The following is a 20,797-nucleotide window of genomic DNA, read 5'->3' as shown; positions in this document are numbered from 1 at the left end:
GACAGAAAACTCAACTCTCTGGAAATGCTGGAATACTCATTTGAAATCTCATTTTCCATTTTTCACACATGTAAGAAGCCCAGTGAGAAAGAATTTGGGGTAAACAAAATTCCTTCTAGGACATCAAAAAGTGACAAATGAGTATTGGTGAAGCATTGTTTAACACTTTTATGAGGGTACTTTCTAGAACCATAGTATATTAGTTCTCTTTTTACAGGTATGCAACTTCAAGGCAATTATTTTGGACTTCTTCAAATTACTGAAATTGTTTATTTTCCACTGCTTCAATTTGTATCTTACAGACGTCCTCCTGCTGCCTATGACCAGTAGAAGCAGAAAGAGTCACACACTTCCTGCACTATCCAGTTAAGTAAATCCTTATTACTTGAATAACTCTCTGAAGAATAGTAGGCAGATAAATCATGTAAGATTTTTCCAGTCTTTTAACAACCCTCATCTAGAATACATACACACAGCTTTAAAAGAACATTGATTACACTATCCACCGGGTGGTAAAGTAAGTTTTGTTTGCTTTTAAAGGAGCAAGAAAAATATTTGTGGAAAAAAACTAAACATTTTTTCTGACATTACATGAAAATAGTAATAATTACGCCTAACAGAACTGACTACGATGAAAGTAAAGCTGCCTGTTAAAAAACTGACAACCGATTGAAGCTTGTAATTTCAACCTTCATCAACTGCTTTCTTGAGTGACTCATCAAATCAGTGTTACCTAAAAAGTCAATACTGAGAAAGAGGGTAAACCAATAAAAACTCCTTTCAGTCACACAATTGCTACCACTCTTGAGAACACAGTCAAGCGTTTTATTGTTTATACTCATTTTCATTTACACATAAGAGGAACAATCAATGCAGTTCTATCACAGCAGGTGGACCATATCCTGAAACTCTGCTGAATACGCACAGACCTGTCTTAAGGTCCAATTGGGAGAAAAAAGAAAAAAAAAAGCAAAACAAAAGAAGAAAAACTAAAAAAAAACATTGGGGGTAAGTAGGGAGGCAAGAAATTTCACTAACATCAGTAAATTCATGATTCATGGGTATTTATTTTGCAGGTGAAATAGCTCTTCTGAAAGAGCAAACTGCTTCACTTCTTTACAAAATACACTAAATAATGTTAAGTACTTAGAGAATTCTAAATTTTGCAGTGGTTCATGCGGTAAGGGTGTGCAACCGACACAAAATGGAAAACATGGTTACAGCATCAAACTGCTACTCCTATTCCCAGCTGGTTTATGGAAAAGGTCATTGGACTTCTTGATTTCTGCTCTTATGGAGTAAAATCAAGAAGTATTTCCTTTTTAAAGGCAACTATGAGGACAGACTACAGATATGCAGTGCAGTTGAACAGGTCTACAACTCTTGTTTCTAGAGCATTTTCATTTACTATTGTTTTGAAATACAATTATAAAACTTTTGCACACTGTCACTTCTCACACATGTTCAGCTGAAGGAGTCATTTACAGAATTTACTGTGACGCTCCTATTTTAAACGTGAGTTTGTCTCCTCTTGGCCTCATGGGTGAAGGGAGCAACTCTTTCCACTGAAAGAAAGAAATTACAGGTGTGCAGAAGTACAACTATGCTACCAACACAGACAGAGACAACTGTGCTCTTGTGCACACCCCTACAACCGGTCGGAGAACAAATTAAGAAGTTAAGCCTGCAAAATAAATGAGTTTACTCTCAAACATTTTTTTCTTCATTCCAGATGAATTATAGACCTTGATTCGAGGCTGCCCTCTTTTTTTTTTTTTTTGCAACTGATCTGCGTGCCTATTGGAACAGCATCTCTGCCAGAGTCATTACACTGAAACGCAGAGCTGAGCAGTTTGGTGGCAGAATGTATTGACGTTTTTGCAGCATCATGAGTCTGGCAACTGGGCTTGGGGAAGTTTCAAGCAGTGGGTCTTTACAATAGCAACTTGATTCTGCAGACAAAAAGCAAAAGATTGGCAGAATTATTAAAGTATCACAGTAAAGGCATGTATGCATTCTGCAGAACGTGGCGCTGAGTTTAGTGAGGAGCTGGCAGCCACTGCTGTCAAGAGGCGCGGAAAGGCAAAGCCCTTCCGCGTATGAAGAGACACACGGAGGTGTCCAGGCTCCCACGGAGGCTGAGGGACAGCTTTCCCCTCGGGACGCCTGCTCGCAGCCGGCTCCGCTCCCGCAGGAGCAGCCGGAGCCGTGAGGAGGGCAGAAAGAAGCAGGGCTGGACTTTGTCAGCAGCCTTCAACTGGGGCCTATCCTACCTCACTTCCTCGCCAAAAAGCCCCGAAAACAAAGCCAAAAAACACCAACAAAACCCATCATGCCGCTGTTTGCGGGGCCGCACGGCCTCCCTTCCAAGGGGGCTGCACGCCCAGCGGCGCCCGCAGCTGCCGGCGGGGCCGGTGGGCGGCACCGGGGCGGGGACCGGCCCGGCCCGGCGCTCTCCGGGGAGCTCGGCTGCGGGCTCGGAAAGCGAGCGCCGTTTAGCACTAATTGGCCGAAACACGGGCATTAGCATACGAAATGGCGGCAGATTGGTTTAATAGGTGGAATAAAAAGCAGATTGCCGTGAGTCACTCCCTGCGATCTGGGCGGGGGGGGCACACACGACGCGCGCACACACAGCTTGTGAAATGTCAGGAGCGCGCAGCATCCGCCACTCGCGAAGGGTCTGAACACCGGCTCTTTGTGGGGTCGCACCCCCCTCCCGCCCCATCTCCAACCCCCGGCTCCCCCCGGCCCGTCGCGCCCCGACTCTCCGCGCAGGGCGGGGTGCGCGGACCTACCTGTGGCGCCGGGCGCGGGCGTGCATGGGGGCTGCCCCGGGGAGCACATCGCATTCAACATTTCAGCCTGTGCATCGGAAACGTATGAGTTTGTGGAAAGCTTGTTTGAAGTCTTCGTTAGACATAGTATAGATGACGGGGTTGATGAGGGAGTTGAGATATCCAAGCCACGTGAAAAAGTCAAAGATGGCCATGTGGAACCAGCAAGCGTCCTTGCAAATAGGCATCACCAAGCTGATGATGAAAAAGGGCAGCCAACACACGATGAAGGCTCCTAAAATAATCCCTAAAGTCTTTGTAGCTTTCCGCTCTCTAGCGGCCGTCAGCTTCTTTTTCTCCAGCAGGGCGTCCGAGACCTTCACCTTCACCTGGTTCATGTACACGGGGGAGCCCGTTTCGCTGGATCCCTCGGGAGCCTTGGAGTTTATGGACGTGACAGAAGAAGTCGACCCCGGGGAGTCTGTAATTAACTGTGCCCGCGTCAGTCTTTTACCTGCTTTCTTTGGCGTCTGCTTCAAAATCCGCGACCTGGCTTCCACGTAGATCCTCCCGTAGAGGGCTATGAGCAGCAGAGTGGGGAAGTAGAAGGCTCCTACTGTGGAGTACACGGTGTACAGGACGTGGTCCGTGTTCACCACACAGTTAGATACTTCCTCGGCCTTCGCCTGCCGCCAAAACAAAGGGGGCATGGAGATGCAGATGGAGAAGATCCATACCAGGGCGATCATGCCCGCTGCCCGCTTGGGAGTCCGTTTCGTGGAGTACTCGACGGCGTCGGTGATCGCCCAGTAGCGGTCCAGGGCGATGACACAGAGGTGCAGGATGGACGCCGTGCAACAGGTGATATCCGAGGACAGCCAGATATCGCAGACGATCTGACCCAGCGTCCACCTGCCGGTCACAGTGTACATGGTGCTGATGGGCATGACAAGGATGGAGACGAGGAGGTCGGTGACGGCCAGCGAGGCGATCAAATAGTTGGCCGGCGTGTGGAGTTTCCTCGTCTGGTAGACCGTGGCGATGACAAAGGCGTTGGAAAGCACCGTGGCCAGGGTGACCAGCGCCAGGACGACGGCGAGCACGATCTTCCCGGAGAGAGGGGTGGCATCTTGGTAAATCACTTCCTCGGCGCTACAGTTTCGGTAAGAGTCGTTGGCGGAGCCCAATTGCGCCCGGCAGGGGCCGGCCGGCTCCATCCCTCCGCGGCCGCCGCCCCCGCAGACGGCGGGGCTCGGCGCGGCACGGCGGGGCCGCTACCCCGGCAGGACCCCGTCGGCGCTGGGGGAGGGCTGCAGCATCGCCGCGCCAGCACCACCTCCCCGCCCGCCTGCCCCGCCCTTCCGGGAGCTCCGAGCGGGCTCCGCGGAGCCTTACTCCCCACGGACGAGGGAGCAGGGCAAACCGGGGGCCAGGCGCGCCCGCTCGCCCCGGCAGCTCATCGCCCCGCCGCCTGCCCGCGGAGCGCGGCGAGCCCCGGACATGGGGCTCCCGCCCCGGCCGCCCCTAAGCGCAGCCCCGCCGCCCGCGGCTCCACTCCGTGTCTCGACGGGCGCGGTGGCAGCGGAGCCGCATGCCCGCGGGCGGCGGCCTCGCCCCCCGGGCTGCGGGCGCGACGGCGGGGGCTGCGCGGGCAGCGGAGCCGCCCCGCCGGGCCGTGCCTTCACACGCAGCCCGCCGCAGCAAGTTTGCAGCCGCCGCCACGGGTGCGGGAGGAGCGGGAGGAGAAAGAGGAGGGTCCGCGGGAGGCAGGGGGAGAGACCACCTCCCATTGCGCCCCGCCGCGGGCCATGCTGTCGAGGCCCGGCCTCCGCCCAGCACCGGCAGCCGCGGGCAGGGGCCGGTGTGAGTGAGCGGCGAGCAGCCGCCGCCCCTTATATAGCGGGCGGCGCGGCTCCGCCGGCACCGAGCAACCGGTGCCGCTCTCGGGCGGGCTGCCCGCCCGCCTGCCCGCGGAGGAGGAGCCGCCGCCGCCTCCCTTGGCCCTCCCTCCGGCACCCACCAGCCGCCCGACGGGGTGGGGGGGAGGTTCGGGCCGCTCCGGCCCCGCGCACCGCCCCACCGCCGCCCCCCCCCCCTGCCCCTGCAGGCGTCGGGAGGAGCCCGAGCTCGTCCCCCGCCCAGGCGGGGAGCAGCCCCTCCTCTTCCAGCCCGACGAGGGATGCCACGGCACGGGCGGATGCAGGTGCTCCTTGGTCCTGCCGTTGTTCCCACCCTATCTTCCCATCCTATCATCCAATCTTCCCACCGTGTCCGCTACGCCGTGGGGCTGGGCGATGCCAGGCTCCCCAGGGAGCCCGGCGGGGCTACACCCCGGTGTACTGCCCGCCGCCACGTCCCTCGGCGGCGTTACAAGCGCCGCTCGGTGCCGGAGCCGGCCGTGCGGGACAGGGGCGCAGCCGGAGCGGGCCGGCACCGCGGGACCGCCCGCCCTGACCGCCGGGAGAGGGGCTGCGCTGCGCGGCGAGCCCCGCTGCAGCAGAGATGGATCCCCACCGGATCACATCGCCTGCTTTACACTTCTAGTAATCCCGTGTCTTCTGGGCTCAGGCTTTCGTACCCATTTTTCTCCTTCCTTTTATATTTTTTTCCTTTATTTTTCTGGTGCGCTCGGAGGGGCACGCCCGCGGCTGAGCAGCCTTGATGTGCCCCACAGGCTCCTCCATTGCTCGGCAGGCGGGGACAGGAGCAGCGGGAGCACACATTTGTCCAGGTCCCGCAGCTCCTGCCGGCGTTTGTTCTTAGCAGCCGCAGGAAAGTTTTGCACACAAAGGGAGTGCGAGCTTGCTTTTTGCGGGGTCAGGATAATTCCAAGCTTGGTGAAATGCCTGTGCTCCAGCCCGACTAAATCTCCCGAAGATACCACGACAAATTAAGAGGAGATAAGCGTTTTCAGTCTGCAAGCATGTTTGTGCACATCTTCACGTGCTGCTACATGCCTAAGTTCCCCTGTAAACTCTCAGCAGTTCCCTCTTGGACATCTGCTCATGGCTGTTTTCCTCTGTGGTGAAAAATCAGTCCGTTTCCCTGTTGCCCCGTGCTTTCTGGGCTATGCTCAGCACCCACAGGGGCAGGCACTGCAGTGCTCTGCCTGGGACATCGAGCTCATGGATAGGGTGAGAATCCACTGCGCCCTGCTCTTCAGCAAGAGGGACTGGCTCACCCGAGAGGATGCAGATCAAGGAAGTACCACAAGAGGAGGCTGGAGAGGATCCATTGTGGCCCAGAGGGGCTAGGAAGCTCTAGGAAGAGAAGCATTGAACTGAAGAAGAGCCAGGGCTGCACAACAGTGTGGGAAAGTCAGAGCCCCGCAGGGACAGCCCCTTCCTCCCTGCTTCGGCACAGGAGGAGATGCCCTGATCTTGAGATGTGCTAAGACCCACAGGTCTCCTGAGACAAAAAAAAAAAAAAAAAAAAAAAAAAAAGTGATGGTGCTTGAAATTTTGTAAAATCTGTTCCAGATCTTTAGTTAGACTTTCAAGAAATGAGGTGGGGGAAGACTGGATTAAAGAAAGTGTGGCAGTCAAGGTTTGCCTACGTTCACTGAACTGACAGGAAGATAAAATGTCAATGAGCCCTTCTGTTTTCCCAAAAGTGCATGGGGATAGGGTTTGGTCTGTTTCCATGTTTTTATTTTGTGGTGCCTCCTTGTGTTCAAGCAGGCAGCACCTCCTTTTGGCGCCTGGTAATTGGTTGGAAGCTCTAGACTTTACTGCATTAAAAATAATAATATAGAGCTGTCTGCATTCTTCTGATCTCTTTGATAGGCAGAGATTTTATAATCCTGGCTTCTAATACAGTGTGATATTGCTTTCACTTCTGCTCAGCATTTCTGGCTTAATTTAGTTGTGCTTAAGTTGGCAAATGCCCTCAAGCCTGTGTAGCTCAACATTCTTCCCAAATAGGGCTACATATCTGAGAGGAATTTAAATTTAAAACACCAATAATAACAAGAGGAAAACCTAGCCCTTCATTCAATTTTGGAACAGCTTGCCTCTTGTGCAAAGGCTCTTCTGATAAAATTATAAAATCTCCAAGGGCAATGTTCTAGCCCGAGCCACAGCCATCAGCCATGGTGTGTAGTGTAGACAAGTATTATGTGAATGGGTAATGAGTTCTGGCCACCCAACTAATGTCACTGTTTATTCTCATTCTAAAATATTTGTGTTCTGTGCACAGCTTTTGCTGTTGCCCTTCTCCATTAATTCTGGGTCATTATTCATCAGTAATCATTGTTCATTGCTTCCCTCTTTGTCTTGCCAAGAAGATTATTTTTTTCCTCCCTCATTTGTTTTCTTCCATTGTGCTCGCAGGTTTCTCACTCATTTCTGTAGCGCTGCTCCAAGTGGTCAGCAAAATGTTCACCCAGTGTGACAGATCTGGCTGTGGTGACTGACCTCAGCTCACCTGACTTCCTTTAAGGACCACCTGGTCTTCCTGGGCAGGCTCAGTAAGCATTCCCCATGCTTCTCTCTGAGGCTTCAGCCTTGGGTTATGAAGAGCTGCAGGAAGAAAGTAAAGCCATCTTCCTAGCAGCGGTCCTTGTCATGGTGCTGCATGTCACTGCTGGAGGGGCATGCAGAAAACATGTCCCCACCCAGGCTCTGGAACTGCTGCTTTCCTCAGGCTGTGCATGCTGCTTCCAAGGATTTGTTTCACAACAAGGGGTGCTCAGGTTGTACAAGACTGCTCTTCCTCTCTGCTCTGCCAGGCTGCACATAGCCCCCTGTCACAACTGGACTCCCGACGGGCCAAGGCTTGATGAAAGCACCAGATTCTACCTGGATCATCAATAAGTGCTGGAGTCCTGGAGTGCCAGTGAGACACGTCTTGTGTATCATATGTATTGTCACATGAACGATCATATCTCACTGCTGGGCTGTTGTCCAGGAGCTTGCATTTCATTGTTTATTTTCTCCTCTCCTAACTGGATCTGAAAAGATGCTTATGAGAAGAGATCTTATTTCCTGAAGCTTTTGGCTTCTGTGCAGAGGCAGGCATAAAATTAATTTCTTTCTGCTGGCATAAGACTGTTAATACTTCTTATATCCAGATTCTGATGTACTAAAATACCCAAATATAGAAATTGAATGAAAACTGAGCCTATTATTGGTTTATTGCTTCACAGACTGCCCATGTATGGTGTAAATATCTTATAAATAAATTAGAGAGAGAAGACAGACACATAGAAAGAAACCTAAGTACAGAAAAGAAAAGGCCTCATTGTACAGTCAGATCTGTCCTGGCCACAGATAATGTCGTGTGGGTTTTGGCTCTTGCATCTTAGGTATGTTTGAACATGGGCTCAGTGCACAATATAAACTTCACCTCTGCTCTTGACTCAGCTGCTAAGTTGTGTGTAATGGCATCTGTAGCCTCCTGAACTCTGATGAGATTCATACTCATATTTTAAATAATGAAATTCTGAGTCCTTCTGTTAGCAAAGATAACCTTGGCTGTGTAAATCAACTTTTGTTGAGTTTGCCAACAGGCAAATAACACTAATGTCTGTGTGAAGTTTCTCAGTGTTAACTTTGAAATACAGCTAAGGCCATTTAAATGCCATCACTTTTAAGTCACTAGTCAAAATAAAATCACCCAGCTTGAGTTACTGAAATTTAATTATATGGAACAGCTGGGCCTAGTTTTGATTTTTACTCTGAGGACCCAGACAAAGAAATAAGCACATGGGCTCAGAAGACACAAATACACACTGAGTTTCTCAACTCGTACTGGTCAGGCACAGTTGCTGAAAAATGCACTCAGATGCCCTCCAAATATCATTCGATTACCCTAAGTAGGCAACTGAGGTCAAGCAAAAACATCCCCTCCAGTCCTCCCTTACAATGTTTCTAGCAGTTATTATTCATTCATTGCACTGATCCTCACACATTTCAGTTCATGGAGGTAGAAGCTGAAGTTGGTGTCTGTTTCTCATTCATCTACAAGGAATTTGATTTTTAACAATGTTCCTGGAGATGCTCCACCGGAATCCACTTCAATCCTGCCCTGTCTCCTCTCCTTGCACACTGGCCATAATTCTCCTGCTTTGTCACAATCAGAAGAATTGACTGCTTGTGTGAAAAGAGCTGTGGTATCAGTCTGAGGCTGCTGGAGCCTCTAATTCACACTAAAATCAGTGCAAAAGCCTGTTTTGGTGCCAGAGAATCTGGCTCAATGATCATCCCTCCAGTTCAAGCTGTCTCCAGTTATATACCTGAAGGGATTTTAACCTACCTGCTGTACTATGGGCGGATTATAACCTGCTATAAAATTCATTCATATCCATTGGGGAATGATCTGTGGAAAATAGCCATGACAGTATGACATAAAGGTACAGCTGTCTAGGAATAAAAGCCAATGGCATAACCTTTAGCACCTGTCCAGCATTGAGGGAAAGTACAATGCATTTAGGCTTTGTAGGGATTCAGATGAAAAAAGGTCTAATTTTCTCATCTGCTCAGATCTGGCAGAAGATAAATTCTCTGCCTTCAGATATGGACCTGTATCAGTTTTAAAGCATTGTCCCACTTCAGTATGTTCCAATTTTTCTGGCTGATTTAGAGAATGGAATCTCTAAAGGTCTCCTTTCAGGATCTAGAGTTGATTTCAAAGGGGTCCCAAATATCAAGTTTTCAGAAATGCAACACTGCTTTTTTTGTTAAAAATAAAAGTCTGCAGACATTTTAAAGCAACAAGCTACTAATGCATAAAGCTTCATGGAAACTTGTGCAATGCAGTGAACCACTGCAAAGAAGTAAAACTGCTGAAAATTAAGAATCAAATCTTTTCCTTGTGAAATTATCATGTCAGCATTGATTTGAGGAGAGCTACAAAAATTCCTTCCTATTAGAGATCTGCTTCTTCTGCATGGCTCATTAATATTTATCTAGGAAAGAAGGTAACATATGCTAAGCCCACTGCCACTATTTATAAGCATGCTCTAGTCTTTGTTCCCGGAGGTAATCAGAAGCTAGGAGCTTTTGCTGGCATGCAGATTTGGGCTGCTAATTTAATAAAATGCATCAACCATTAATTTGAGTCCTTTTAGGATGTTTACTAGCTGACAGTTTCTTTTGCAGTATGAGACTTAATTGCAAAATTTAGTTGTCTGTTCTGCTTAGCAAGAGGCTGACGGAGAGATGCCTCTTAGAACCTGCTGAAATTCAGGAACAGAAGCAGTTTTGAAGGCCATGAAGGTCTTGTAGGCTTACTTGCATCAGCAGATTAGCGTAGCAGGACTAAAGCAGTAGTGAATGATCGTAGCATCATCCAAATATCAGAGCTTTGCGAGGTCAAGAGGCCCTTTGAGAAATTCAGGGTACAGACAGTTGTTCTCAGCAGCACTTTGCAAGGTAGAGCACAGTGGAAGATCTCATTCTGGTCACAAGGGACAGTTTCTGTAAACCAATTAAATCCAATATAATCTGATCTTGGAAAGAGGCTGTTATGAAACTGATGGTCGAAATGTTGCAAAGTGTGAAATCTATGAGTGAATCTACTAAAAAAAGTTGAGTCAGCAAAGGCCATGAGTATCCACCAGTGCTCTATGGGTAGCTCTTTAGGGAAGAAAACAAAGGCCCAGAAGAGGCAGGTAAATAAAATTGTGTCACTTGAGGCTTCTTCCAAATAAAAGATATTCATGCATCCCACTGCTTGGAAGCAGAATGTGTCTCATCTGGCCTTTCTCAAAGTAACCAAGTAGAACTACAGAACCAGATCAGCAGCCTGGATCAGCATTGTCCCAACTGCACATCTTTTCATATTTCTTTTTTTATTTCCCAATCTTTTCATTATCCAAAGATTGTCCTAATAGAAGCTGTGAAAGTGCATGTCTTTACATCTCATGTTTAAGGTTATTTATTGGGGAAGGGAATACTTAACTGTAAAAGATAGATGGGATCTTTATCATATTTCAAAGGGTATGTCTTAATTCTCATTACAGGAAGAAGTCAGTTTTAAAGGATTGAGATCTCAGGTAGGACATGCCCCTAAAGAGGTTTTGAGGTGATCCAAAAAATACCTTGGCTTCTACATGTAGCCTTTAAAATGTTAGTGGATTTTTAACAAGTTGAGATGTGGACTTTTTCTTATTTGCCAGATGGTCATGTCTGTGTTTGTGGAAGCAGAATCAGATAATTTTATTTTGTAGCTTTTAAATTCCAGTTGTGGATTTCATGGGTTTCTGTTTCTTTCCTTAGGCAAATCCTTCTATGTCCCTTCCCCAATTCTTACTCTCCATAGTTCCATCTCTTCACTCTAAGAGCTCTGCAAAGGTACACACTGGGTGCACAGTTCATCTCTTCAAGAGCAGACCAAGGCTTCCATACCTAAGCAATCTGCTTCTTTCCAATTATTATAAAAATATGCATCTATTATTTAAAAACAAACAAACAAAACAACAAGAAAAAGCAATCTGCAGCTCTGGGTTTTCCTTGATTTTCTTATTATTCTCAAACATTTCTGGACTTGGGCCAGATCTGTCTCCACATCCCCAATGAAGTTCATGACTTTCATCCTAATGATGAACTTTCTCCCCCTCATTTCAAAACTCCTTTACTGCCTTCTCTATATCTTGCTCCTGCAGCTTAGAACACATCTGCATGTGAGCCTGACCTTCTGTGCCCTCCCTCTGCTCCCACTACTGTCCTTGGGAAGGACAGTATCTCCCCTCAAGACCCACAGCCTCTGTCATGTTTAAAACAGAGTCCTAAATCCTAGGGGATTTCTACACTCCAAAACCATAAACCCCCATCCAAGAGTATAGAAAATACTCGGCTGAAGTTATCTCATTGCCCAAGTTGCCCCTGCTTAAGAACAGCGTGAGGCTAGGGAGATTTAGTTCCTAAAACTGCCATCCTGGTTTCTATAATGTTTCAGCTGTGTTTTTCTGATCTTGGAAGTTGCATTATACCTACGTAAAATGCAACCACACAATTCCATAGCCTGCTGTTGTGGCCATGACCCTCTTCTCTCTTCATCCCTTCTTTGTGCATCCTTTTTCTTATCTCATTCCTCCATTAATACCTCACTAATAAGCACATTTTCTTTACATGACTTTCAAAGCCTTTGATAGTTCATCTACTTCTCATCACATATTCAGGTTAATTACTGCCTCCCACTAGCCTCTGATGCTGGCCCCTCCCAGAGTATTATTCAATTTCAGTCAGACATCTTCATGCCCTCCCAGGCTCGAGACAAGTTTCCTGTAGCAGGTACAGATATCCTCATTATAAAGGATAAAAATCCTCCCTCGCTGTGTTACCAACAAAGCACACTTTACAAGAGTCAGGCTGTTGATTAAACTGTGACTGCTGCCTATTATTCTTCCTGGTTGTATTTTCTTTGCTGATGTTTTCCCACCTGTGTGCCTCTGCTAGTGCTAATCTTAGACTGCAATTCTTTTGAGCAGAGAAACCATATTTGCTACTATGAAAATAGCTTTGAGGGTCCTGATTCTACACTTTGAGTGGCTTGGAATAAACTCTCTGTCAATAGAAGCTATTAATATTTTCTCTTATGTTGTTTTTCATCTGTACAGTTCAGAAATCACTGTCAAGATCTAAGCTGGGCAGGGGAGAGAAAATATAATGAAAGGCTTGTGGGTTGAGATAAGGGCAGGGAGAGATCACTCAAGCAGTTACTGTCATGTGCAAAACAGGCTCAACTTGGGGAAATTAGTTTAATTTACTGCTAATCAAATCAGAGTAGAGTAATGAGAAATAAACCCAAATTTAAAAAACCTCCCCACCACCTCTTGCTTCTTCCTGGGCTCAACTTCACTTTTGATTTCTCTGCCTCCTCCCCCCAGGCAGTGCAGGGGGATGGGGAATGAGGTTGGCGGTCTGTTCATCACACATTGCCTCTGCTGCTGCTTCCTCCTCAGGGGAGAACTCACACTCTTCCCCCACTCAGCGTGGCATCCCTCCCATGGGAGACATCCTCTCTGAACTTCTCCAATGTGAGTCCTTCCTCTGGGATGCGATTTTTAACAAACTGCTCCAGCACAGATCCCTTCCCCAGGGTGCAGTCCTTCAGGCACGCCCTGCTCCAGCATGGGTCCCTCACAAGGTCACAAGTCCTGCCAGCAAACCTGCTCCAGGGGCTTCTCTCCATGGACCCAGGGGTTCATCCAGGAACTGGCTCCAGCAGAGGCTTCCCATGGGGCCCCAGCCTCCTTCAGCTGCATCCACCTGCTCCAGTGTGCGCTCCTCAGGGGGCTGCAGGTGGATATTTGCTCCACTGTGGGCTTCCATGGCTTGCAATCGCTACTCTGGCATCTGGAGCACGTCCACCCCCTTCACCTTCGCTGATGCTGGTTAATGTAGAGCTGTTTCACATATTCTCTCACTCTGCTCTTCTGCTACAGGTGCAAATCCAGAAGGTTTTTTCTCCCTTCTTGAATACCTTATCCCAGTGGCACTACCACCATCACTGATGGGCTCAGCCTTGGCCAACAGTGGGTCTATATTGGATCTGTCTGGCATTGGCTCTGCTGGACACAGGATAAGCTTCTAACAGCTTCTCACAGCTTCTCACAGTAGCCCCTCTGCTACCAAAGCCTTGCCATGCAAAGCAAGTACAGCAACAAATGATCCACATAAACTGACATGATCAGCACAGTGGACAGTTCAAAATAAGATCAACCAGAATCTACAAAATATAAAGGTTCCTCATTTTCTGCTTGAGAAAAGCAGTTTTGCTGTATGTTTTGTTATATTTTAAAGATAAGGACTGCCCCTTGTGTACCTTACGCAAGTAGCGAGAAATAAACAAAAGAGCCGACTATTAAGATGTAATGTGCACCTCGTTGTTTGCTTCTATTGCAGCTCTGAATTCTGAGCTATAGAGATAAAAGGGGGAAAACACCCCTGCTAGAAATTACGTTCTTAATGACTGGGGTTTTGAGAAGTAGAGAACATAATTACCCTTTCCCTTCTGCATCTGCTTCTTACCTGCCCTAAAAGATTAATTTCTCCAAAGCCTCCCCAAAGGTTAATATCTTACTTATAGTTTGATTATAAGAATTGGGGATTTCATCTAAAGTGAATCTGCCCAACCTCTGCCTAAGATGCACACACTTAATATAAAACTTTAAGCACCTGGTCATGGCAGACAGGACTTCTATTATCAGTGACTTTCCAGGCTTCTTCCTCTCTCCTTTGGGTTTAGTGCAAATATTGGCATTTATTGTTGGAAATGTCTTTCATTGGAGTACATTTCTTGCCTCAGCAGACTTTCTTACTGGCTTAGTACTATATGTAACATTAGGAGTTAATTTACTCTTGTTTTCTGCTGTCCTGCCCTATCAATGACCTTTGGACCAGTGGTGAAAAACCCAGTAATGTAGATTGCTCTTTTACATGATTCTGAAAATGAATCTGATAAAACCTCAGCAGTACTCCCACTTCCTACATCTCACATTTACATTTACACTTTGTAAATTCCTGAGAAAAAGAATTTTTAGTTTCATGTTCTGAGAGAGACCTGCAAGAGTTCAGTAGTTCCCTTTTCAGAAAAAAAAAAAAAAAAAAGCATTTTGGTAGCATTGTTCAGTCTTTGACATTTTGATTGCCAGTAAGTACACAGAGTCCTCTGAGACATCATCCTCTGAGGAGCCATGAAACATGGGTCAGCCAGTTGTTGACAGCCTAATATTATCTGGCTGAAACAGTATGAAGAAAGCTATTCCTGGAAGCTGATGGTTGTGTGCATTCCCTTTCTTGGATTTCTTTCATGAAAATGATTAGAGCAAGTTTAGATATCCTCCTTTCCTTAATGAAAGGAGTGGGTTAAATTTGTTTTGGAGATTTTATGTATGCTTTAAAATCATCTGCTGTCTTCTCACTCCTGTTTCTGTACTCAGTTCTGCTTTCCTTTAAAAGGGTCAGACTGCAGCTTATCAAGGATCATTTGGGCTGGAAAAGATCTGCCCTGAAAAGAGTCTACCTATTAACTGTTTTCAGCCCCTCTGACATTTGCTCATGGATCAGAAATTTCCAATTGATTGCCAATGAGATTTCTGAAAAGCCAGAGAAATGAAGAAACAAGTTACTTGGATGTCTAATCACAGGCATGTTTAATATGACCTTGAGCCAGGAGGACTTGATGAAATGGTTCTAACACTCTTTTGTCGAAGTCTATATTTGAATATATTTGAAGCTAAAGGGCACAGTTTTACTTTTTGTAATTTTAAGAACACTTGGTGGGCACAGCCAGATGAAGGAAAGCAAGAGAGAAATTTGAGGATATTTATCAAACAGTTTTAGATAATTTCAGCCTCTGCATCTTGATAATAGTAGCTTATACAAGCAGTAGCTTCACTAAATTATACAATATTCAGATGGAGGTGATTTGCAAATAGATGTGTCTCTGTAGGGAAAGTTTTGTGTGGGTTACCCCAAAAGCCAGAAATGTAAAAATATAGAAAATTAACAGCAAATGATCTCGAGGATCAAAACCAAATCTTGACAAAATAAGGACTAAACCCCGCTGTCATTTAAGCAATGTAACTATGTACATTTACAATTAAATTCCACCCACACTACTTACATACTGGGTAGCATTTTTCGAATATCTGAAACTTGCTAAAGAATTTGAGCATCCACCTATTGCAGGCAGAAAAAAGTAACAGATTTTTAAGCACCCAAGAAGTGTTAGGGATCTCTACCAATAACTACAGGCCACACAATTTTACCAACCAGTACTCTGACTCAAGAATTTGTGACTGGAGAAAGCATCAGGTCTTAGAGGAGGAACACAAGAAATATATTTTATCAGCCCAGCTGAGATAGCAGGAGAAAAAGCAGAAAAATCCTCAAGGACACAAGAGATCTCCAGCAGGTCACATATTCTGACCCATCCCAATTCATTCTTCCAGATCTCTTTTTAGTCTATTCCACTGGTGAAATGCTGGTAAAAATCTGGTAAAAATTTCCATCTTCTTTTTAGCATGAACTTGTATGCCTTAGGTGTCCAATAGTTCTGCCAGTATAGTTCTTTATAGCCTTCAATCAGATAGCCTGCAGTCAAGGTTCATTTTTAACTTATTTCTACTGGTTAAACAGACCTGCTGTCTTTAAGTCTTTGTGCTCTCATGCCTCTGTTTTCTGATATTTGACTTCCCAGTCTCATTACTTCTTCCTACACCATTCTCATATGCTACTTGAAGCGAGTGTAAAAAGGCTGACAGATACAGATAGATATCAGATATATGGTATGCACATATATCCTTATAATAAAATTATATATCTGATAAAATATGTAAACATATATGTGTGATGTATATAAATATATGTGAAAGGCAGTCACATAAAAAGAAGGGAAAAATCATGAATCAAAGAAGGGAAAAAGTTCATGATAAGAACTCATATAAAATCAGAGCCACACATTTTATTTTAAAATACACATATATAGCCTAGCTGCTCACTAGTAAATTGCAGATGTACTCTATCATTTTATAAACTAATCCATCGAAGGAAGGTAGGGAACAATTTCAAAGGGAAGCTGCATCTACCTTTGCTGCATTGGCAAGGCAGAGCCACAGGCTGACCTGACCCAGCGCTGGCACCGCTGTGCTCCCCAGAGGATGTCAGGCTGGATGACTTCCAGAGGATCCTACTCCTGCCAGCATTTCTCTGCTTCTTTGCATTAATGCAGAAAGATTTCTGGACACAGCCACGAGAGATTAATAAATAGTGGTGACTGAATTTGGAAAGGTAGCTTTAGTTATCAAGGCAGTGAAGACATAGACCTGCCCTTTTAAGTGTTGTATATAAACAGGAGCAGGGAGAAACACCATATGTATTAAAATCCCAGCAGAATTTAACAAAATAAGGGTGACCTGATTTTGGCAGTGTGCTGTTTGGCTTTCAGAATGAATTATTGTTAAAACACAGGAATTAGAGAAAATAGGGATTGAACTAATGAAGTAAAAAATATGAGGGATTGCCAGGAATGTGGAAGAGCCCAGCAGAAAACATTAACAGACAGCATGAATGGAAACAGCAAACTTTTCACCCATTAAGTGCAGTCACAGGAGGGATAAAATGTGCTGCAAAGCAAAACTGATGGACTAAAACAAATCTGGTTAAATTACTGATCAAGGCAAAGTTTTGCCCTAGCATGTATGAAAGCAAAGTGTTACAATTCTGCTATTATTGTTGTTCTATTAATTCTGCAACACATATCAATAAAGATTCCTTTTGTGCTAGGCAATTCCTGTGGATCCTGTGATCTTCATAAGAATTTTCATTTAGCAGGAATATTCCATGCCTTTTGTTTCTAACTATTTTTTTCATGCTAATAGAGTATTCATATGACAGTACAGCTCTTACTAATCTAAGGATTTAATAAAAGGTTTAATTGCAGAGGCATTTTTCTGAAAAGCAGAGGGATATTTATTTGCTCCTCAAAAAGCCATGAGGAAAGTTAAATTAAGAGGTTTATAGTATGAGATTTATATTGGGTTTAAAGGATAGCTGGCCACTTCAGCAGAAGTGGGTTTGAATAATGAGTGATGAAGTAAAGACTCGCTTCATTTGTTGCGGACAAGTCAGAAATTCAAGTCTCTGGGAAGCTTGGAAATTAGCTTGAAGTAACATTTGAGTTCAGCTTCTGTCTGATAACCACCTCTCTGATGGGTGATGTGACTCTATGGTGCAAAATGCATTTTTGTGATGTGGGAGTCTCAGTGAAGTCCCAAACCTGTTCACCTTGTCTTGCTCCTCATTAGTGAGAATGAAAGACTCACAGTCTCTCTGATAAGAGGAATGTGGGGGTCAACATCCAGCCAGCAGCACATCAGAGAGCCTGGTCTGTGCTGGTGAGTGCTGTCACTGTCTGTGCTGGGGCAGGACACAGGACTTGGTGCTGCACATGTCAGAGTCTCTGCTGCAGCAGCAAAACCTGGGGAAGCTGCCTTGGTCTGGTTGCCTCTGCAAATAAGTATCTGTGGCAGACATTAGATTTTCCCTATAAAGATGTCTCTCTTGTCGGAATGGTATAAAGAATCCTAATGTAAATGAGACTCAACCCACATTGCACACCACAGTAATGTTGATTTGTTACAAAAGGAAGCACTGCTATTCAACACTGTGTTAATGAGTGCTGAGATGTATTCATTTTGAAGTGGGGAAAGGATGCCAAAGCAATTGATCAGGAAATAAGGAAAATTAAAAAGATATATTTCTTATAAAGCAATGTTAATAGGGGCAGTAGGCTCTGGCTGCAGCTCTGTAAAATTCAGATTTACTCTTCATTAAGGAAAACAATGTAAGCTTTTTTTGTTGTCACCTAAATTGATACCAGAAGTGTCATTTGATGAATCATAATTGGTTTTCTTAGATCTAAACTAGAAAGGAAAACAAAACTGCAAAACCTCAGTAGTGTGGGCCATAGAAGCCTGATATTTTACCCTACAAATTCTCAAGATTTTGTTCTGTTTGGCAATTGTCATTCTGAGATTCTGTTCTCAATTGCTTTTGGAATGCAAGTTGCAAATTCCAGCCTGATTTTTACTTAATGTAATATTCTCATATGGCACTGGTAATCAGAGTCAGAACTATGCCTGTAAGACCAGGCAAAAGTAGGAAGTCATGGTGTACAGCACTTGAGATTTATGTAGCTGATAATAACAGTTACTTGTGAAACACTGAATGGAAATAAAGGCATTTCTTACTATGATGACAATAGGGCAGTGATGGCTTTGAGTACCTGGATATTTCTAATAATTCAAAACAGTCAGAAAATATTTCAAACCTTTGAAATAATCCAAAAAGCTTGAATTCCTCATGTAAGGAAAATTGTGGATATCCTAAGTTATTGCTTTTCTTAATCAAACTTTTCATTTGTTTCTTTTAAAACTTTATTAAGAAAATGGAACTGATATGATTCAGATGTCCACTGTTTTGTCAATATGAGCTGCTTTGGAATTTTTCTCAGAACAGCCAATTGAGCAGATTTTTTTCTATGCGGTTAGGACCTTCTACAATTCTGCACTCTGCTTCATCTACTCCATTTAAGCATGTGCTGTTTTGCTGAAAACTCCTCATTCCTCTAGCCATCTCACCAACATTTTCCTGCAGGCTACAATCTCCTTGTTTCACCTTTCAGCTATATCTTTGATTTCTTTTCTTCCTCATTGGCTTTTTTTGCAGTCACATGCAAAAAGGAAAAGTCTCCTTGGCATATGCCTGGGGTGTTCTTGAACTTTGCATCCTCTCATGTCATTGCGCCATTCCTCTCCCTGTTCTTCCATCTGCACATTCAGAAATCAATCAGCACCAATTACCCACTACATCTACAGGGGTTCAGAGCTGCAGTTTTGAAAGAAAAATTGTGGGGGAGTTCAGATTTCAAAGGGGGTCTCATTCTGCTGGATCAATTTGGACTGAGAACATTGGAGTGACTTACTATTCACTGAAATGAATGCTCCCACCAGTCAATAGCTGAATAACTCAAACCTTGCATGACACATTTCATTTCCAACCAGTAAAATGCCTACTTTGACCTCTCTGGAAAATGCTAAATGGCATCAGCAAAAGCAAGGGAAGGCTGTTAATTTTATTATCATCATTGCTGGCAAATAAAGCAGTGGAGAAATATAAAGGTTTGTGTTCACAATCTGGCATATTCAAATAATGCAGATGCTATCACAGAAAATTATTTAAATGCCTAATCAGCCTATAGCCCCAAAATAATAAGATATTAAGCCAAGGAATCTTTGGGGTCACATTGATTTGTTTAATAGTTGATGCATTTCATAAAATCACAGCAAGCAAACAAAATTGATTTAGGGCTGCTATTTATGGAGAGAAGCTCACTGGGAGCTGTAACCATTCAGTCTCCTGGAAGACTGTCTCATGACAAACTTCTGTGATTACTTACCCTGTTTGTGGCACCAAGAGATTTGTACCACTCTGCTTTCCTGGTAAACTTTATAATCCTGTTTCTTTGCTTACTGTCAGAAGATCATAAAAGAGTTTCTTATTGTGGGAAGTTCAGCTTGAATAAAGAGAAAGCAAAATTCAGGAAATTAGGAAAGCAAATTTTGAGAAGACTGGAAGTTTGAAGAGATGAAAGCAGACCACTAGAGCATGTTGTTCTTAGCACACACCTAATGCTTAGGAACTCACACATCACTAATAATAGACATATTTTAAAAGCAATGCAAATTTCTAGTCCTTGGTTCTCTCAGATAATTTTGGAGGCTTCTTGAAAGTTTTGAAAATTGACTTGTCATTAAATCAAATATGAAATACAGAATTTTATAAACAACAGAAAAGGTGTGTCTGGTATACTGCATTATGTTGCCTTTGAAACCCAGCCATAGGGGAGCTGTTGTAATGGGATTTACTGCTTGTCTAGCTTGGGAAAAGGATAATGTGTACTTGTTCTTTTAAGTTGTGTGCTACACCAGAAATGTTAAAACATCCAGTAGACTCATTTTTAAATAGATTCTTTGAACTGCAGTTTGCAAAAACAACAGTTGGTGGCACTTTGAAACAATTTTTATTTCTAAATGCATTTGCTTATTATAGGTGTGTACAAGATTACATTAATATTAAATTACTGTTCTACAGTGATTCAGATTAGGGTAACAATACAGAATTTATCAGCTGTCTCTGCACGGAGCACAGACAGCTTGCTTAAACTGAATCTGAAATCTGCATTTGTAAAAAACAAGGGAAGGTGTTCAGGGAGATTAATTCTTCTTAAAAAGAGTCATAGAGGAATTACCAGAAGACAAAAAATGGCAAATGGAAACCAGGAAGTCACTGCAATCACCATGGCTTGCTCTGGTCTGCAGAGGCACCATGGCCTGAAGCAGTGTCACAGCTTTCTGTGGGCAGCTTGCTCTCACTGGGTTTACATTTTGAACAGGTTTTTGCCATGGCATTGATGTGCATGGTATGTAACGTGTATAGATTTCTGTTTCAACCAGCACCCACTAGGTAAATAGGCATTTCCCAGGATTTTAATCCCCAAGCAATGCAAGGATG

At 44.6% G+C, this 20,797-nt stretch overlaps 1 protein-coding gene across 1 annotated transcript; it reads right to left on the bottom strand.

Moving 5' to 3' along the window:
• Window positions 1-804: 804 nt before the first annotated feature.
• Window positions 805-4,183, bottom strand: HTR1B (5-hydroxytryptamine receptor 1B). The gene is made up of 2 exons (XM_036381104.2): window positions 2,799-4,183; window positions 805-1,952 (listed from the first exon to the last, which is right to left on the bottom strand). Exon 1 carries the CDS (start codon window positions 3,992-3,994, stop codon window positions 2,861-2,863), a length of 1,134 nt encoding a protein of 377 aa, XP_036236997.1. The 5' UTR covers window positions 3,995-4,183; the 3' UTR covers window positions 805-1,952; window positions 2,799-2,860.
• Window positions 4,184-20,797: the final 16,614 nt, after the last annotated feature.

Source organism: Molothrus ater, chromosome 3 (genome assembly GCF_012460135.2).
Source record: "Molothrus ater isolate BHLD 08-10-18 breed brown headed cowbird chromosome 3, BPBGC_Mater_1.1, whole genome shotgun sequence".
Classification (NCBI taxonomy): Eukaryota; Metazoa; Chordata; class Aves; order Passeriformes; family Icteridae; genus Molothrus; species Molothrus ater.
The sequence above is the reverse complement of the archived record's forward strand: the minus strand, read 5'-3'. Positions and strand labels throughout refer to the sequence as shown.